The sequence below is a fragment of the Schistocerca serialis genome, chromosome 7 (assembly GCF_023864345.2).
Source record: "Schistocerca serialis cubense isolate TAMUIC-IGC-003099 chromosome 7, iqSchSeri2.2, whole genome shotgun sequence".
Taxonomy (NCBI): domain Eukaryota; kingdom Metazoa; phylum Arthropoda; class Insecta; order Orthoptera; family Acrididae; genus Schistocerca; species Schistocerca serialis.
Genome location: NC_064644.1, coordinates 584,499,043 through 584,517,201, shown reverse-complemented (window position 1 = coordinate 584,517,201; position 18,159 = coordinate 584,499,043). Strand labels below are relative to the sequence as shown.

At 38.0% G+C, this 18,159-nt stretch overlaps 1 protein-coding gene across 6 annotated transcripts in view; it reads right to left on the bottom strand.

The window, feature by feature from the left end:
• Positions 1-17,611, bottom strand: part of LOC126412160 (trans-1,2-dihydrobenzene-1,2-diol dehydrogenase-like) — a 103,102-nt gene extending 85,491 nt beyond the window's left edge. The window contains exon 1 of one of the 6 annotated variants that reach the window (XM_050081624.1): positions 17,492-17,611. Coding sequence is in view for 1 of the 6 variants with exons in the window: in XM_050081621.1 (XP_049937578.1) it covers positions 17,155-17,160 (6 nt within the window). In the remaining 5 variants the exon portion in view is untranslated. The other 5 variants (XM_050081622.1, XM_050081625.1, XM_050081621.1 and 2 more) reach the window with 5 other exon arrangements.
• Between the last annotated feature and the right edge of the window lie 548 nt (positions 17,612-18,159).

The following is an 18,159-nucleotide window of genomic DNA, read 5'->3' as shown; positions in this document are numbered from 1 at the left end:
CACCTGTTGACACAGAAAGTTACTACTGCAGTGGATTGCAGAAGAAGGTTTGAGGAATGGCGCCAAATTCAAATTTTTCACTTAACTTAATTTCTTTAAGTAGAAAAAAAATGGGAGGCATTACTTTTTGACCGGCCCTCGTACATTGTGATCTGAGTCTACATATGCTCCTGGGTACACCCTACAATCTAGTATCTGATTTAGGAATGTCTGTCTGACCTAAAAACAAATGTAAAGCTGCCTGGAACATAGTCAAAAGTGAGATAAACATGGGGAAAGAAGAAATCATTAACCCAATTACTTGCAACACTCTCAACAAACACTTCATAAATTCAGTAAATGCCCATGTACCAAAAAGTGATGACTGAACTGATGCAGAAGTTTTTCTTTCCCAATCACAGAATAAAAGAGAGAAAAGTTTTAACTGGAGTAGAATAACTGCTACAGATATAAATAACTCTGTAAACAAGTTGAACAACTCTAGAACAGAAGACTGCTATGGATTCAGTAACTTTGTAAGAAAGGAAATTAGAACTCCTCTACTCTACCTTGCAAATAAAATCCTTGATGATGGCATTTTCCCTGATTGCCTTAAAATTACAGTTACACTCCCCATATACAAAAAGGGTGACAGAGAAATGCCAGATAACTATAGACCAATATCAGTTGTCCCTACACTGGCCAAAATCATAGAGAGTTGCTCACAAACACAGATTTACATGTATTTTGAGAGCAATAAATTACTTAATGACAGCCAGTTTGGATTTAGAACTAATCAGTCGACCATAAAAGCTATTGAAAGCCTGATAACTGAAATCCACGACGCTTTTGAAAGGAAACTGACCACCTGTGCAACACTCATAGACTTAAGCAAAGCATTTGATTCAGTATCACATGAGATAATTATTAAAAAAAGACTATTATAGTAATGCAGACAAATCACTTAATCTGATTAAGTCATACCTAAATAACAGGCAACAGTGTATGTGAACAATGAAAGGTCAGATCTAATGAAAATTAAAAGAGGAATTCCACAGGGCTCCGTTCTTGGACCCTTCCTCTTTATTATCTATGTTAATGATTTCTCAAACTACACAGCCTGCAAAAATGTTTTATATGTTGATGATATGACCATGATCTCCAAAGGTGGTAAACAAAAATAATGATCTTTTTGAAAAATGTAGGGTGTGGTGTATTGCTAACCAGTTCTGTATAAACAACACAAAAACATAAGAAATTTATTTTAATCTGAAGGTACAGAAAACAGAGAATCACCGTGTCAAACTACTGGGACTAAGAATAGACCAAAAACTCTCAAGGGATGACCATATAAGCTATCTGACAGGCAAACTTGCACACACAATATTCCTTCTATATAAATTAAGATATTCTGTCAGTAAAAGTTTATTGATGCATTGCTACTATGCATTCTTTCAGTTACAGCTACAATACAGGATTCTGTTATGGGGTAATTCACCAGGCACTAACTGTGTATTCAAATGGCAAAAACAAGCAATTAGATGTATACAAGGATTGGGTCCAACAGAAACGTGTAAGGAGCACTTCAGCATATTACACATAATGACACTCCCAAGTCTCTATATGTATAACTGCTTAATATACGTAAAAGAAAATGTACAACAATTTACACAGAGAATGAATTTACATTTGCACAGCAATCGAAACAACTGCATGCTTGATATACAGCATTCTAGGCTGTCATTGACACACAACAGTCACAAACACCTAAGTCTAAAGTTATATAATAAACTGCCACAATCCGTCAAAACACTAACCCTTTTTAAATTTAAGCATACTACTCAACTGAAGAATATCTTGGAAGTAATTTGGGGGGAATGTATAAACAAAGAGATAATGTAACTACCATTAACTAAACGCATAAAATGTATAATTAATTCTTGAACGTAAACTGTATAATGATTACTGCTGAAATTGTCTGATTAGTAAGAAGTTTATGTATTTATGTATATGTAAAATGATGATATGAGTAAATGTACAAATTACTACCAACTAAAAAGATGTATGTATGTGAATGTATAATGTAAAAATTAGTAACAACTATACTTTTATAAAATACGTAAAATGTATTTTGACGCAGCCAATTGTGTGGTAAACATGCGAAACATGATGTAATCTAACTGAAATCTTCCCAAATCACCCGGTCTTTTCCACGTATACCTCCTCCTCTTTTGATTTCTGAACAGAGTATTTGCTATTACTAGTTGAAATTTGTTACAAAACTCAATTAGTCTTTCTCCTCTCTCATTCCTTGTCCCAAACCCATATTCTCCTGTAACCTTTTCTTCTACTTCTTCCCCTACAACTGCATCCCAGACCCCATGACTATTAGATTTTCACCCCCCTTTACATACTGTATTACCCTTTCAATATCCTCATGCACTTTCTCTATCTCTTCATCTTCAGCTTGTGACATTGGCATGTATACGTGAACTATCGTTGTCAGTGTTGGTTTGCTGTCGATTCTGATAAAAACAACCCTGTCACTGAACTGTTCACAGTAACACACTTTCTGCCCTACCTTCCGGTTCATAAAAAATCCTACTCCCGTTATACCATTTTCTGCTTCTGTTGATATTACCCTATACTCACCTGACCAGAAATCCTTGTCTTCTTTCCACTTCACTTCACTGACCCCTGCTATAGCTAGACCGAGACTTTGCATTTCCCTTTCCAGATTTTCTAGTTTCCCTACCACGTTCAAGCTTTTGACATTCCACACCCCAACTTGTAGAATGTTATCCTTTCACTGGCTATTCAATCTTTTTCTCATGGTAACCTCCCCCTTGGCAGCCCCCTCCCGGTGATCCGAATGGGGGACTACTCCGGAATCTTTTGCCAATGGAGAGATCATCATGACACTTCAATTACAGGCCACATGTCCTGTGAATACGTGTTATATGTCCTCAATGCAATGGTTTCCATTGTCTTCTGCACCCTCATGCTGTTGATCATTGCTGATTCTTCCGCCTTTAGGGGCAGTTTCCCACCCCAAGGTTAAGAGAGTGCCCTGATCCTCTGTCCACTCCTCCACCCTCTTTGACAAGGCAGCTGCCAGAATGAGGGTGACTTCTTATGCCGGAAGTCTTCTGCTGCAAATACTGATTATTAATCAAAATTTAAGCAGCAGCAGGATTTGAACCCAGGACTGAAGACATTTTGATTACGAATGAAAGACGCTAACCCTAGACCACAGGGTCTTACAGTGACCATACTGGCCCAAAATGAAAGATCGAAGACAGGTGGCCAAAATACTGAATTTCGTCCTCCGAAACCGTTTCGACACAGAAGATCGTAACACTGTCCCTCCTCTCAATAGTGGTATGAATGTCGAAAGGGCAGATATTGAGATAACTGATTGCAGAATAGAAAAACAACTACAATTGCTTAGTAGTGGAAAGGTGTCACGACCAGATGAGATACTTGTAAGATTCTATAAAGATTATGCGAAAGGAGAAGGTGTAGAGTTCAGAAAAGTCACGGAGAACCCCGGGTCAGGGAAGACTTACAGTCTGTAAGTCTCTTCTGACCCGGGATTCTGGGTATCTTTTCCGAACTCTATCTCTTTTCCTAAACCTCTCCAGTTTCTTTCCCTTCACCACTCTTTCTTCCCCTTCAACCCTTCTTCTGGAAGAAGGAGCCAATGGCTCCAAAAACTTGCACAAGCAAAGCCTGCGTGTGTTTTCCTGCCACTGCTTGGTGAGTAGATTTTTTTATCTATCCAACTTATACATTATACCAGTCAACGGATATACCAAATAAGAAGTGTCAGATCAGGTGATCATGGTGGCTGTGGAACTGGTTGACCCGTACCAACAGGTGAACCAGTTCCACAGCCACCATGGTTGTTTCATCTGACACTCCTTATTTTCTGTGGTGCTGTATGAAGAGTATGGAGTATGGTACACATATAACATCAACAGAAGGGTCATTCCATGTAAACGAGGAATCATTACCAAAAAATTAATTTTTCTGTGGAAATATTTTCCCCTGTTACATATGTAGATTGGGCATTGAATTTTGTTGGAAAGATTGATTTTTTTCCTCCAAAACCCACTATTTACTTGTGGGAGCCATTGTTTTGAAGACTATATTGTTGAGTTTGTTCATGCAGAAGATTTGATCAATTTCAAGGAAAGAAAAAAAATCATGAAATTTGTAATAATTCTTTATGGTTTATGTATCACTTTAACGTGCATAACTTCTTCTTCTTTTTGGTATATTTTTTAGAAGCAAACAATTTATGCATGATAAATACAAAAACATTTATATAACCTAACCCAAAAGTGTAACATGAGTTACCAAATGCCAATTTTTTAACGATTTTCACAAAATACATTAAAGTGTAGAAACTTATATGCCATGCTGTCCTTCACATAAGTGTACCCGATAATTTGGTGTCTCAAATAAATTTCCTCCTGGAAGCCTTCTCCTGGTATAGGATATTTAATTCACGTAATGTGATTGGTTCTCAATTACATACAACACAACTAACAATATATTTCAACATATTTAATGTATATTTATCTCCAAATCCCATAGGGAATAGCTATTTCTACTTTACAACAATTTGCAATTTTTGCAGAATGCCTGTAAGTGCAGCTGAAAAGATGAGAAGAAGAAGGCAGAAATTGAAAGGTGAAGGCAGATATGAAGAGTGTAAAATCAAACATAAGGAAACTATGAAAAAATTCAGGAAAAAGAAGCAGGAACAAGAAAAATGTTTGAGTAAAAGAGAACAAGAAAGGACTGCTGCAGACAGGAAACGGAACATTAAAGAAAGAGTTGCCAAGTACAAGAAGCGGCTCAAGGAAGCACCTTCAGCTACACCAAGTAGTTCTGCTTCTCCACCATATAAAAATAGGTCTTCATTGGGAAAAGCCATATCGAAAGAGAAACGTGTACTTCCAGCATCACCCACAAAACAAAAATGTGTTATTAGAAGGTTGTATCATACATTTGTTGAACCTTTAGAAGTAGAAGGACTCACTAAACAAAAAATAAGTGATGAAATACTAAGTGCAGTGAGCAAATCCTATGAAAGGGATGACATTAGCAGACAGGCCCCTGGACGCAAAGATGTTATGACTGTAAAAGATGAGAAAGGTAAGAGTAACTTGCAAGTACGGCATTTGATGTTTCCTTTGAAAGAAACCCATGCAATGTTTTGTAAAGAAAATGGCAAAGTGGTTGGTAAAAGTAAATTCGCAGAATTAGTACCCAAACATGTCATGCTTGCCAATAAACTTCCACACAATGTGTGTGTCTGCAGATATCACGAGAATTTCATCTGTGCTGTTAACTATCTTCATAGTATAGTACCTCAAATACCTAAGTACACCAGTAACTGGCCAGAATTTTGTGTGTGTGCAGAGCCTACAGCCGATTGTTGGTTGGGAAAGTGCATGAAATGTAAAGATTTATTGGCAGCTGAACTTCTTGATTTATGTACTGGTGTACAAGAGTATGGCCTGAAGTGGTATGTGTGGCAGGAGAGTGATGTCAGAATTTTGAAAGTAGAGGAAGAAGGTAAATTACAGAATCTTATTGATCATATTCTTACAATGGGACCTAAATTTTTAGAGCACTGCTACTTTAAGAGAGAACAATCAAAGAACTATCAGAGTGATAAGGAATCACTGCCTTCTGTGATGCTAACTGCAATGATGCAAATCGATATTTCTGAAAATTTCACATGTGCAAGTCAAGATGATATTCAAAGTGCACATTGGCAGCAGAATCAAATTAGTATTTTTACTGCCATGATTTGGCATTCAGGTACTTCTCACCCCTACGTGTTGGTAGCTGATAATCTGAATCACACAAAGAACACTGTCATTACCTATGTTTATAGACTTCTTGAAGAACTACCAGAACATATTAGGCAAGTTACAATCTGGTCAGATGGTCCTGCTTCCCAGTTTAAAAACAGATATATTGCAGAGACTACAAAAGTTCCCCACCCACCCTCCCCCCCATGGACCATGGACCTTGCCGTTGGTGGGGAGGCTTGCGTGCCTCAACGATACAGATAGCCGTACCATAGATGCAACCACAATGGAGGGGTATCTGTTGAGAGGCCAGACAAACGTGTGGTTCCTAAAGAGGGGCAGCAGCCTTTTCAGTAGTTGCAGGGGCAACAGTCTGGATGATTGGCTGATCTGGCCTTGTAACGCTAACCAAAACAGCCTTGCTGTTGTGATACTGCGAACGGCTGAAAACAAGGGGAAACTACAGCTGTAATTTTTCCAAAGGGCATGCAGCTTTACTGTATGATTAAATGATGATGGCATCCTCTTGGGTAAAATATTCCAGAGGTAAAATAGTCCCCCATTCCGATCTCCGCGCGGAGACTACTCAAGAGGACATTGTCATCAGGAGAAAGAAAACTGGCGTTCTACGGATTGGAGCGTGGAATGTCAGATCCCTTAATTGGGCAGGTACGTTAGAAAATTTAAAAAGGGAAATGGATAGGTTAAAGTTAGATATAGTGGGAATTAGTGAAGTTCGGTGGCAGGAGGAACAAGACTTTTGGTCAGGTGAACACAGGGTTCTAAACACAAAATCAAATAGGGGTGATGCAGGAGTAGGTTTAATAATGAAAAAAAGAAACAGAAGTGCAGGTAAGCTACTACAAACAGCATAGTGAACACATTATTGTGGCCAAGATAGACACGAAGCCCATGCCTACGACAGTAGTACAAGTTTATATGCCAACTAGCTCTGCAGATGATGACGAAATTGATGAAATGTATGATGAGATAAAAAAAATTATTCAGGTAATGAAGAGGACGAAAATTTAATAGTCATGGGTGACTGGAATTCAACAGCAGGAAAAGGAAGAGAAAGAAACGTAGTACATGAATATGGAGTAGGGCTAAGAAATGAAAGAGGAAGCCACCTGGTAGAATTTTGCACAGAGCATAACTTAATCATAGCTAACACTTGGTTCAAGAATCATGAAAGAAGGTTGTATACATGGAAGAACCCTGGAGATACTAGAAGGTTTCAGATAGATTATATAATGGTAAGACAGAGATTTAGGAACCAGGTTTTAAATTGTAGGACATTTCCAGGGGCAGATGTGGACTCTGACCACAATCTATTGGTTATGAGCTGTAGATTAAAACTGAAGAAACTGCAAAAAGGTGGGAATTTAACGAGATGGGACCTGGATAAACTGACTAACCCAGAGGTTGTATAGAGTTTCAGGGAGAGCATAAGGGAACAATTGACAGGAATGGGGGACCGAAATACAGTACAAGAAGAATGGGTAGCTCTGAGGGATATAGTAGTGAAGGCAGCAGAGGATCAAGTAGGAAAAAAGATGAGGGCTAGTAGAAATCCTTGGGTAACAGAAGAGATACTGAATTTAATTGATGAAATGCGAAAATACAAAAATGCAGTGAATGAAGCAGGCAAAAAGGAATACAAACATCTCAAAAATGAGATCGACAGGAAGTGCAAAATGGCTACGCAGGGATGGCTAGAGGACAATGTAAGGATGTAGAGGCTTATCTCATGAGGGGTAAGATAGATACTGCCTACAGAAAAATTAGAGAGACCTTTGGAGAAAAGAGAACCACTTGCAGGAATATCGAGAGCTCAGATGGAAACCCAGTTCTAAGCAAAGAAGGGAAAGCAGAAAGATGGAAGGAGTATATAGAGGGTCTATACAGGGGCGATGTTCTTGAGGACAATATTATGGAAATGGAAGACGATGTAGATGAAGATGAAATGGGAGATATGATACTGCGTGAAGTCTGACAGAGCACTGAAAGACCTAAGTCGAAACAAGGCCCTGGGAGTAGACAACATTCCATTAGAACTACTGACAGCCTTCGGAGAGCCTGTCATGACAAAACTCTACCATGTGGCGAGCAAGATGTATGAGACAGGCGAAATTACCCCAGACTTCAAGAAGAATATAATAATTCCAATCCCAAAGAAAGCAAGTGTTGATAGACGTGAAAATTACCGAACTATCAGTTTAATAAGTCACAGCTGCAAAATACTTTCGAAAATTGTTTACAGACGAATGGAGAAACTGGTAGAAGCTGACCTCGGGGAAGATCAGTTTGGATTCCGTAGAAATGTTGGAACATGTGAGGCCATACTGACCCTACGACTTTTCTTAGAAGAAAGATTAAGGAAAGGCAAACCTACATTTCTAGCATTTGTAGACTTAGAGAAAGCTTTTGACAATGTTGACTGGAATACTCTCTTTCAAATTCTGAAGGTGGCAGGGGTAAAATACAGGGAGCGAAAGACTATTTACAATTTGTACAGAAACCAGATGGCAGTTATAAGAGTCGAGGGACATGAAAGGGAAGCAGTGGTTGGGAACGGAGTGAGACGGGGTTGTAGCCTCTCCCCAATGCTATTCAATATGTATATTGAGCAAGCAGTAAAGGAAACAAAAGAAACGTTCGAAGGAGGCATTAAAATCCATGGAGAAGAAATAAAAACTTTGAGGTTCGCCGATGACATTGTAATACTGTCAGAGACAGCAAAGGACTTGGAAGAGCAGCTGAACGGAATGGATAGTGTCTTGAAAGGAGGGTATAAGATGAACATCAACAAAAGCAAAACGAGGATAATGGAATGTAGTCGAATTAAGACGGGTGATGCTGCAGGAATTAGATTAGGAAATGAGACACTTAAAGTAGTAAATGAGTTTTGCTATTCGGGGAGCAAAATAACAGATGATGGTTGAAGTAGAGAGGATATAAAATGTAGACTGGCAATAGCAAGGAAAGCGTTTCTGAAGAAGAGAAATTTGTTAACATCGAGTATAGATTTAAGTGTCAGGAAGTCTTTTCTGAAAGTATTTGTATGGAGTGTAGCCATGTATGGAAGTGAAACATGGACGATAAATAGTTTAGACAAGAAGAGAATAGAAGCTTTCGAAATGTGCTGCTACAGAAGAATTCTGAAGATTAGATGGGTAGATCACATAACTAATGAGGAGGTATTGAATAGAATTGGGGAGAAGAGGAGTTTGTGGCACAACTTGACTAGAAGAAGGGAACGGTTGGTAGGACATGTTCTGAGGCATCGAGGGATCACCAATTTAGTACTGAAGTGCAGCGTGGAGGGTAAATATCGTAGGGGAGGACTAAGAGATGACTACACTAAGCAGATTGAGAAGGATGTAGGCTGCAGTAGGTGCTGGGAGATGATGAAGCTTGCACAGGATATAGTAGCATGGAGAGCTGTATCAAACCAGTCTCAGGACTGAAGACCACCACCACAACAACAACAACAACAACAACAACAACAACAACAACATAAAAGTTCTAAGCAAGATTCATGCCAAAAGAATATCATGGAAGTACTTTGCAACTTCTCATGGGAAGGAGCCAGTGGATGGAATTGGTAGGGCTGTCAAACGCCAAGTTTGGTCTGGTGTGAAAAGCAGGAAATGTGTTGTAAATAATGCAACAGATTTTGTAAAAGCATTGTTGAATTCTTCTTCTAATGTGACAGCAGTTTTTATGGGTGAAGAAGACTTTTGCCAAAGAAGCAAAAAACTACATCTCTCGGCCTTAATCGAGAACTGCAAGCCTTTCTTGAACATTTCTAAAATTCATCACTTGGAACTCTATAATAATGAAGTTGTAGGACACACCACTTTATCAGCTGCAGAGGAAAACAATAACAGAACAGAAAAATCACTAGATATACAAGTAGATGACTGGGTGGTGGCAAAATATGACAATTCATATTTTCCAGGTAATGTTACTAAAATTGAAAATGGTGAGTTTATAGTTGATGTTATGATGAAAGATGGGTAGTTTTGGAAGTGGTGTGAAATTAACAATGAGATATACTACACTAAAGACAAGCTTGTCAGAAAAGTGAACCCTCCAAGTGTAAATTCCCATGGTTTTTTTCAAGTTTGACTGTTATCTGTGAAAATGTAATGTGAGTTACCGTAAGTCGTAATGTGATTTGTGTGTTCATTATGTTTTAATATTTATTTTATTAAGGATTAAATGTTTGGAACTTTGTTAAAATACTTATAAGATCTTCTGGTATTGTGTGTAAAACTTACAAGAAATGTTAACATAAAACAGAGCAGACTTTTTTATTTTATTTATCATATAGTAATGTAACAATTATTGTGATATAGGTTTATAGAGCATTTTGTATAAAGTATGTTTTGAGGTATAAAAATATTTAATAGAAACATTTCCTTCTGTTAATTGTCCAAAACTTTAATATAAACATCACTTACAAGGGAACCTCCCCATCGCACCCCCCTCAGATTTAGTTATAAGTTGGCACAGTGGATAGGCCTTGATAAACTGAACACAGATCAATTGAGAAACAGGAAGAAGTTGTGTGGAATTGTGAAAAAATAAGCAAAATATACAAACTGAGTAGTCCATGGGCGACATAAGGAACATAATGGACAATGCGAGCTTAGGAGCGCTGTGGTCCCGTGGTAGCGTTAGCAGCTGCAGAACGAGAGGTCCTACGTTCAAGTCTTCCCTCGACTGAAAATTTTACTTTCATTATTTTTGCATAGTTATTATCTGTCCGTTCGTTCATTGACATCTCTGTTCACTGTAATAAGTTTAGTGTCTGTGTTTTGCGACTGCATCCCAAAACCGTGCGATTAGTAGACGAAAGGACGTGCCTCTCCAATGGGAACAGAAAACATTTGATCACAAGGTCATAGGCCAACCGATTCCTCCACAGGAAAACACATATGACATATTCTATACGACACTGGTGACGGCATGTGCATCACTTGACAGGAATATGTTGTCGACCCATCTAACTTGTACACTTGGCGAATGGGTAAAAAGATTCTTCTACCTTGCCTGATTTAGGTTTTCTTGTAGATGTGATAATCACTCCCAAAAAAGTGATGAAAACATGAGAGTTTCTCACATAAACTGAAAATAAAAAATTAAACTTTTCACTCGATGGAAGATTTGAACCAAGGACCTTTCGTTCCGCAGCTGCTCACGTTACCACGGCGCTCCTGCGTTCCCATCGTCCTTAATGTTGCCTATCTTCCCTTGAACTACTCAGTTTGTATATTTTGCTTATTTTTTCACAGTTCCACACAACTTCTTCCTGTTTTCTCAATTGATCTGTGTTCAGTTTTTCAAGGCCTATCCACTGTGCCAACTTATAACTAAATCTGAGGAGGGTGCGATGGGGAGGTTCCCTTGTTAGTAACGTGAGTTACCATGGAATGACCCAGAAGACCTTAACGGTAGGATCCACAAAGCAACTGAAATACATCAAAGACAGAGGCAAATACAGTCTCATGTGCGTGAGGCTCAGCACTGCTGATGTAGACTCGACATTGATGTAGGAGATACACAGTTCGAAGCCTATTTTTAATGAAAACAGTTCGATGTTCTACTCATGTTGGGTTTATTTACATAATGTGCAACACACACCCATCTGAGACTCTCATGCCCTCCAGTGCCAAAGCCGTGTGTTTCCAGATATGGGTTCCTTCTTGAAAACTGATTAGTGTGCCTTCCTGCACAATATACTAAGTATTGTTATCTTTTTTGGGATACCTTGTATACATAATATAAGGGTGGTCCATTGATAGTGACCGGGCCAAATATCTCACGAAATAAGCATATCAAACGAAGAAACTACAAAGAACGAAACTCGTCTAGCTTGAAAGGGGAAACCAGATGGCGCTATGGTTGGCCTGCTAACTGGCGCTGCCATAGGTCAAACGGATATCAACTGCATTTTTTAAAATAGGAACCCCCATTTTTTATTACATATTCGTGTATTACATAAGGAAATATGAATGTTTTAGTTGGACCACTTTTTTCGCTTTGTGATAGATGGCGCTGTAATAGTCACAAACGTATAAGTACGTGGTATCACGTAACATTCCGCCAGTGCGGATGGTATTTGCTTCGTGATTCATTATCCGTCTTAAAATGGACTGTTTACCAATTGCAGATAAGGTCGATATCATGTTGATGTATGGCTATTGTGATCAAAATGCCCAACGGGCATGCTATGTACGCTGCTCGGTATCCTGGACGACATCATCCAAGTGTCCGGACCGTTCGCCAGATATTTATGTTATTTAAGGAAACAGAAAATGTTCAGCCACATTTGAAACGTCAACGACGACCTGCAACAAATGATGATGCCCAAGTAGGCTGCTGTCGTGGCTAATCCGCACATGAGTAGCAGACAAATTGCGCCAGAATCAGGAATCTAAAAAACGTTGGTGTTGAGAATGCTACATCAACATCGACTGCACCCGTACCATATTTATATGCACCAGGAATTGCATGCCGACGACTTTGAACTTCGTGTACAGTTTTGCCACTGGGCACAGGAGAAATTATGGGACGATGACATATTTTTTGCATGCATGCAGGAAGCATCATTCACCAACAATGGTAATGAAAACTGGCATAATATGCACTATTGGGCAACGGAAAGTCCACGACGGCTGTGACAAGTGGAACATCAGCAACATTGGCGGGTTAATGTATGGATGCGGCATTATGGGAGGAAGGATAATTGGCCCCCATTTCATTGATGGCTATCTAAATGGTGCAATGTATGCTGATTTCCTACGTAATGTTCTACAGATGTTACGGATTTCTTTCTGTGGGGAAAGTTGAAGGATATTTGCTATCGTGATCTACCGACAACGCCTGACAACATGCGTCAGTGCATTGTCAATGCATGTGCGAACATTATGGAAGGCGAACTACTCGCTGTTGAGAGGAATGTCGTTACACTTATTGCCAAATGCATTGAGGTTGATGGACATAATTCTGAGCATTTATTGCATTAATGTGGTATTTACAGGTATTCATGTTGTAACAGCATGCGTTCTCAGAAATGATAAGTTCACAAAGATACATGTATCACATTGGAACAACCAAAATAAAATGTTCAAACGTATCTATGTTCTGTATTTTAATTTAAAAAACCTACCTGTTACCAACTGTTCATCTAAAATCTTGTGACTATTACAGCGTCATCTATCACAAAGCTAAAAAAATGGTCCAACTAAAACATTAATATTTCTTTATGTACTACACGAATATGTAATAAAAAATGGGGGTTCCTATTTAAAAAAACACAGTTGATATCCGTTTGACCTATGGCAGCGCCATCTAGAGGGCCAACCATAGCGCCATCTGGTTTCCCCCTTCAAGCTAGACAAGTTTCGTTCTTTGTGGTTTTTTGTTTGATGCTTATTTCGTGAGATATTCGGCTTGGTCATGATCAATGGACCACCCTGTATGTCAATGCGTAGATATGCTTGTTCTTAAACTGTATATATTTACATCATGTGACAGAAAAGTCATGTTGTGTTTGGATGACTAGATCATGGGTCCTTCGCTCATTTGTGACTGGCTGAATAGACCGTGTCACCTGTACTCACTGTGAATGGCTGACAGAAACAAATCGAACAGCAACCATCCTGATTTCAATCCTTACAAAGTTAGTATGTTGAGTCTGGTGGCTGTCAAATTTATGCTAGTAAGTTATGAAATTATGCAGTTCCAGTGTACTGCATTAAAGATCTCTCCAAAATGCTAATTTTGGGTATGGTATGTTGTGCTAATGTGGAAGAAAGTGGGGTTACAGTATATAAAAACTTAACCAGAAGCAGCTGTATGAATATCAACAGCTCCGGTGGCAGACCAGTACTAAGCAAGGAAGATACCAAAGCTGAAAGGTGGAAGAAATATGTAGTGTGTCTGTGTAGGGGAAACAAATATGGGACAATATTATAAAAAAGAGGGGAGGAAGAAGGTGAAGATGAGATGGGAAATGTGATACTGTGAAAATCTAAGAGGGAGTTGAAAGACTTAGGTGGAAACAAGGACCTTGTAGCAGATGACATTCCTTTTGAATCAAAGAGAGACTTGGGAGAGCCAGTCATAACAGCACTATTCCACTTTGTGTGCACGATATAAGAGACAGGGGACATACCTTCAGACTTCACGAATGTAAAAATTCCAGTTCCAAAGAAGGTACTTGTTACCAGGTTTGAATACTATTGAACCATCAACTTAACAAATCATGGCTGCAAACTACTGACACAAATTATTTACAGAAGAACAGAAAAACTTGTAGAAGCAGACCTTGGGGAAGATCAGTTTGGGCTCCCGAGATATGTAGAAAAACATGAGACAATACTGACCTAATGTCTTATCTGAGAAGATTGGTTGAAGAAAGGTAAACCTTTGTAGCATTTGTAGATTTAGAGAAAGTTTTTGACGATACTGACTGGACTACACGCTGAAATTTTTAAGGTAGCACGGATAAAACACAGGGAGCAAATATTTATTTACGTCTTGTACAGTACACAGACTGCCATTACCAAAGTCCATCAACATGAAAGGAAAGTAGTAACTGAGAAAGGAATGGGTCAGTATTGTATCCCAAATGTTATTCAATCTGAATATTTAACAAGCAGTAAAGGAAACCATGGAGAAATTTAGAAAGGGAATTGAAGTTCAGGAGGAAGAAATAAAAACTTTGATGTTGGTATTGTAATTGTCAGAGATGGCAAAGGAATTGGAAGAGCAGTTGAATAGAATGGAAAGAGAATATAATATGAACATCAACAAATGTTAAACAAGAGTAATGGAACATAGCCAAGTTAAATTAGGTGTTGTTGAGGGAATTAGACACACACAGTACTAGAAGGTTGCTATTTGGGCCGCAACACAAGTGATGTGGGCCAAAGTAAAGAGGATGTAAATTACAGCCAGGAAAAAGCAACAAAAGCATTTCTAAAAAAGAAAAATTTGTTAACAGTCAATATAAATTTAAGTGTTAGGAAGTCCTTTCTGAAAGTATTTCTGTGGACTGTAGCCTTGTACATGACAAACATGGACAGTAAGCTGTTCAAACAAGAAGAGAACAGGGCCTATAAGCTTTTGAAATGTGGTGCTGTAAATGCTGAAGATTAGATGGGTAGATTGAACAACTAAAGAGATGGTTCTGAATGAAACTGGGAGAAAAAAAGAAATTTATGGCACAAACTGACTAATTGAGGCATCAAAGAATGGCCACTTTGGTAATTGAAGGATGCGTGGTGGGTAAAAATTTTAGAGCATGACCTGGTCACGAATATTGTAAGCAGGCTCAAATGGATGTAGACTGCAGCAGTAATTCAGGTTTTCACAGGATAAATTAGAGTGGGGATCTGCATAAAACCTAAGCTGAAAACATGGCAAACAGCATAAATTAATACTACAGAACACACACAATATCGTGTTTTTTTTATTCATAATTGAGAAACCGATCTACCAAGAATCAAGGGACTCATACCTGGGGTGGAGGGGGGGGGCAGTGCTTGCCGTCCCCTCGCCACAGCTCGCAGACACAGGAAAAAATATAGTGTAGTTAAGTGTTTTTCAAGAAAATGATTTAGAAGTTGGTGTTAGGTATGTCTTTAACTGAGTTGTAACTTTCAGTTTTTCTTATGTCTACCTATGAGAAGCCATTCACCTTTCAAATTATTAATACTACCTACAGGTAGAGCCCACCCCCCTCCCCGTCACCCTCTAAAAACTATCATATGGGCACCCTTGCCAAGAAGAGATGGAAGAATTATTTAACATAATATAAAAAGTTTCCAATGAAGTATGTGCCACGCATATTGTTCAGTCTACAGAAAAGTTTGATATTTACAAAGTATGAGCATCTAAAAATTAAAAATATCTGCACAATTTATAATTACACTAAATTTCTTTAGGTACTGGTAATTAATTCAATGCCCATCTAAACAAATGGAAAAATATTCCAAGTAAATAATTTGGTAGCAAATTCTATGTATCCACAGACATAAAATCTTATTTTCAAAAGGCAAACTTTATCAGTATTTGTATAACTGTTCTATTTACGTTAACCAACTAATATATTTTAGAAAATTCTAATACATATCAGTTGACAGTGGGCAAAGATTCCCATTTGATGATATAATTGTTCCACAATTTTCGATTCTGTGCCAGGGATATTTTTACTCAGGATGACACATTTATGAGTGTTTTTATTTTTGAACTGTAACATCTTGTTATTAATGTCATGTTTCATAGGGCAGTAGGCCTACAGTGAATGTGTTGAGAACAAGTATCTGACCACACATTTTTTCTGAAACACCTGTGAGTGCTCACACGTATTTTATCTCATGAAACTATTCTCAGACATGGCAGTAAGACAGATGAACAGATAGCTAATCAAACATACACTTCATGTCCAACTTTAGTAACAGTGTCAGTTTTCTATTCAATAACATGGAATGGGGATTAATGTGTGTTGAAGATCCACTAGTATTGTCCACATATGTAAATAAATTATGAAATTTATTATTGTTTACTAAGTACATGTACGTTACAGTTACATTACAACACTAGATAAAAACAAAAATATAGCCGGTGCTAATGTATGGAACTTTGACCAATCATGGAACAACGGTTCATGTAGTCAACAATACTGATAACCAACTATAAATTTTTGTGTGTCAGCAGTGATAGTAAAATATGCTACAAGTCTGGAAAACGAAGTCGACCACCATTGTCCTAATTTATGGATTCCGACACCACAGTTCTGAACCCAAGAGTGTAACATCAGAAAGATTAATTTCCATTATAGTACATTTCAGCCGTAGGCTTTTCTTAGCAAGTATGCATTCAAGTAACATGATTACTACAAATCTAACTTCGCATATAACATGCAATATTTCGAAATACGCTATTATGGACCAGCACTTTCTTGCGTTGACCCCCTCAGACATCAAAACGGAATGAGATGAATTTACTCCTAGTAAAACACGATAATCACTGCTGAAAATCAGTCGGCCTACACGTCGAGCACATGAAATACGAAAAACTAACAAGGGCAATGAAATTGGTTTTAGGTTAATTTTGCGTTTCTTTAAGCTGGCAGCAAGGTGTGTGAAGAACAAAATGACGTTAGTACTCACGGACAGCTGTACGAATATACTATGGAAGCACGTTACAACAAACCTACATAATGCAACTAGTCCCATAGTGAAATCCGATGAACTTAATTTTCTCTAGTGGCAGCTAGATGTTTGTAGCGAGAGGGTGTCTTAAATTCAAACAATGTACGGCTAACCTGCATGTAGGCATCCCATACAATAATTCATTTTTGACGGTAATAGAAATTCTTAAATTCATAACAAATGGGCTAAATCGCTCATACATTAAATGAATATCATATAGCTGTTTCAAACCTTACATGCGACTACAGCTTAACACTTCTTTTTTGCGACAAACAACAACTACCAACACAGCATGAGAATTGTTTGCTAAATTAACAAATTCTGAGAATCGAATATTACTGTCAGTTTAAAGGTTATGTAATTATGTCGATAAAACTGTAGTCCCTAATTTCGGATACATGGAAATTAGATCTTCCATGGGCTGGTATTACTCAAACCCAACACATTTACCACTGCTGAAAATGACTTCCTCTACCACCACTTGCATGTCATAAAGCAACAGCTAAAATATTTCTACAGTTCATATTTAACTGCAACGCAGTTGTTACAACAATTCGTTGTCTATGGTTGGCGTCACTGTTGCAGCTAATCGATCTTAAAAACCAAACATCGACATAATTCGAAGAATGGTACGCGGTATATATGAAACTGATTATGAACCGTACATACAAGTAGCCAGTATTTTAATTATTTCAAAAAGTAGAAGACGATAGAATCCAACTTAAAAGGATGTCTGAAACTTGTAGGAATACTGAGAAGTAGAATTTTGAGACGTACAATATTAATTATATTGATTTTGAAATTGTAGTGAAAGATATAAAATAACATGCCAATTACATGTTTTTATATTTTCCGAAATGCTGTAGGATATCTTAAGTCCATATGTATTACATCATCTCTTATTCCAAGAGTGTCCTTCAGAAAAAGAGAAATTCGTTGATATCGAATATAAATTTAAGTATTAGGAAGTCTTTTTCCGAAGGTATTTGCCAATCATGTAGCTGCGTACAGAAGTGAAAAGCGGACAATAAACAGTTCAAATAAACTAAAACAGAAACTTTTGAAATTTGGTGCAACAGAGAATCGCTGATCGTTGGACGGGGAGACCAGATAACTAA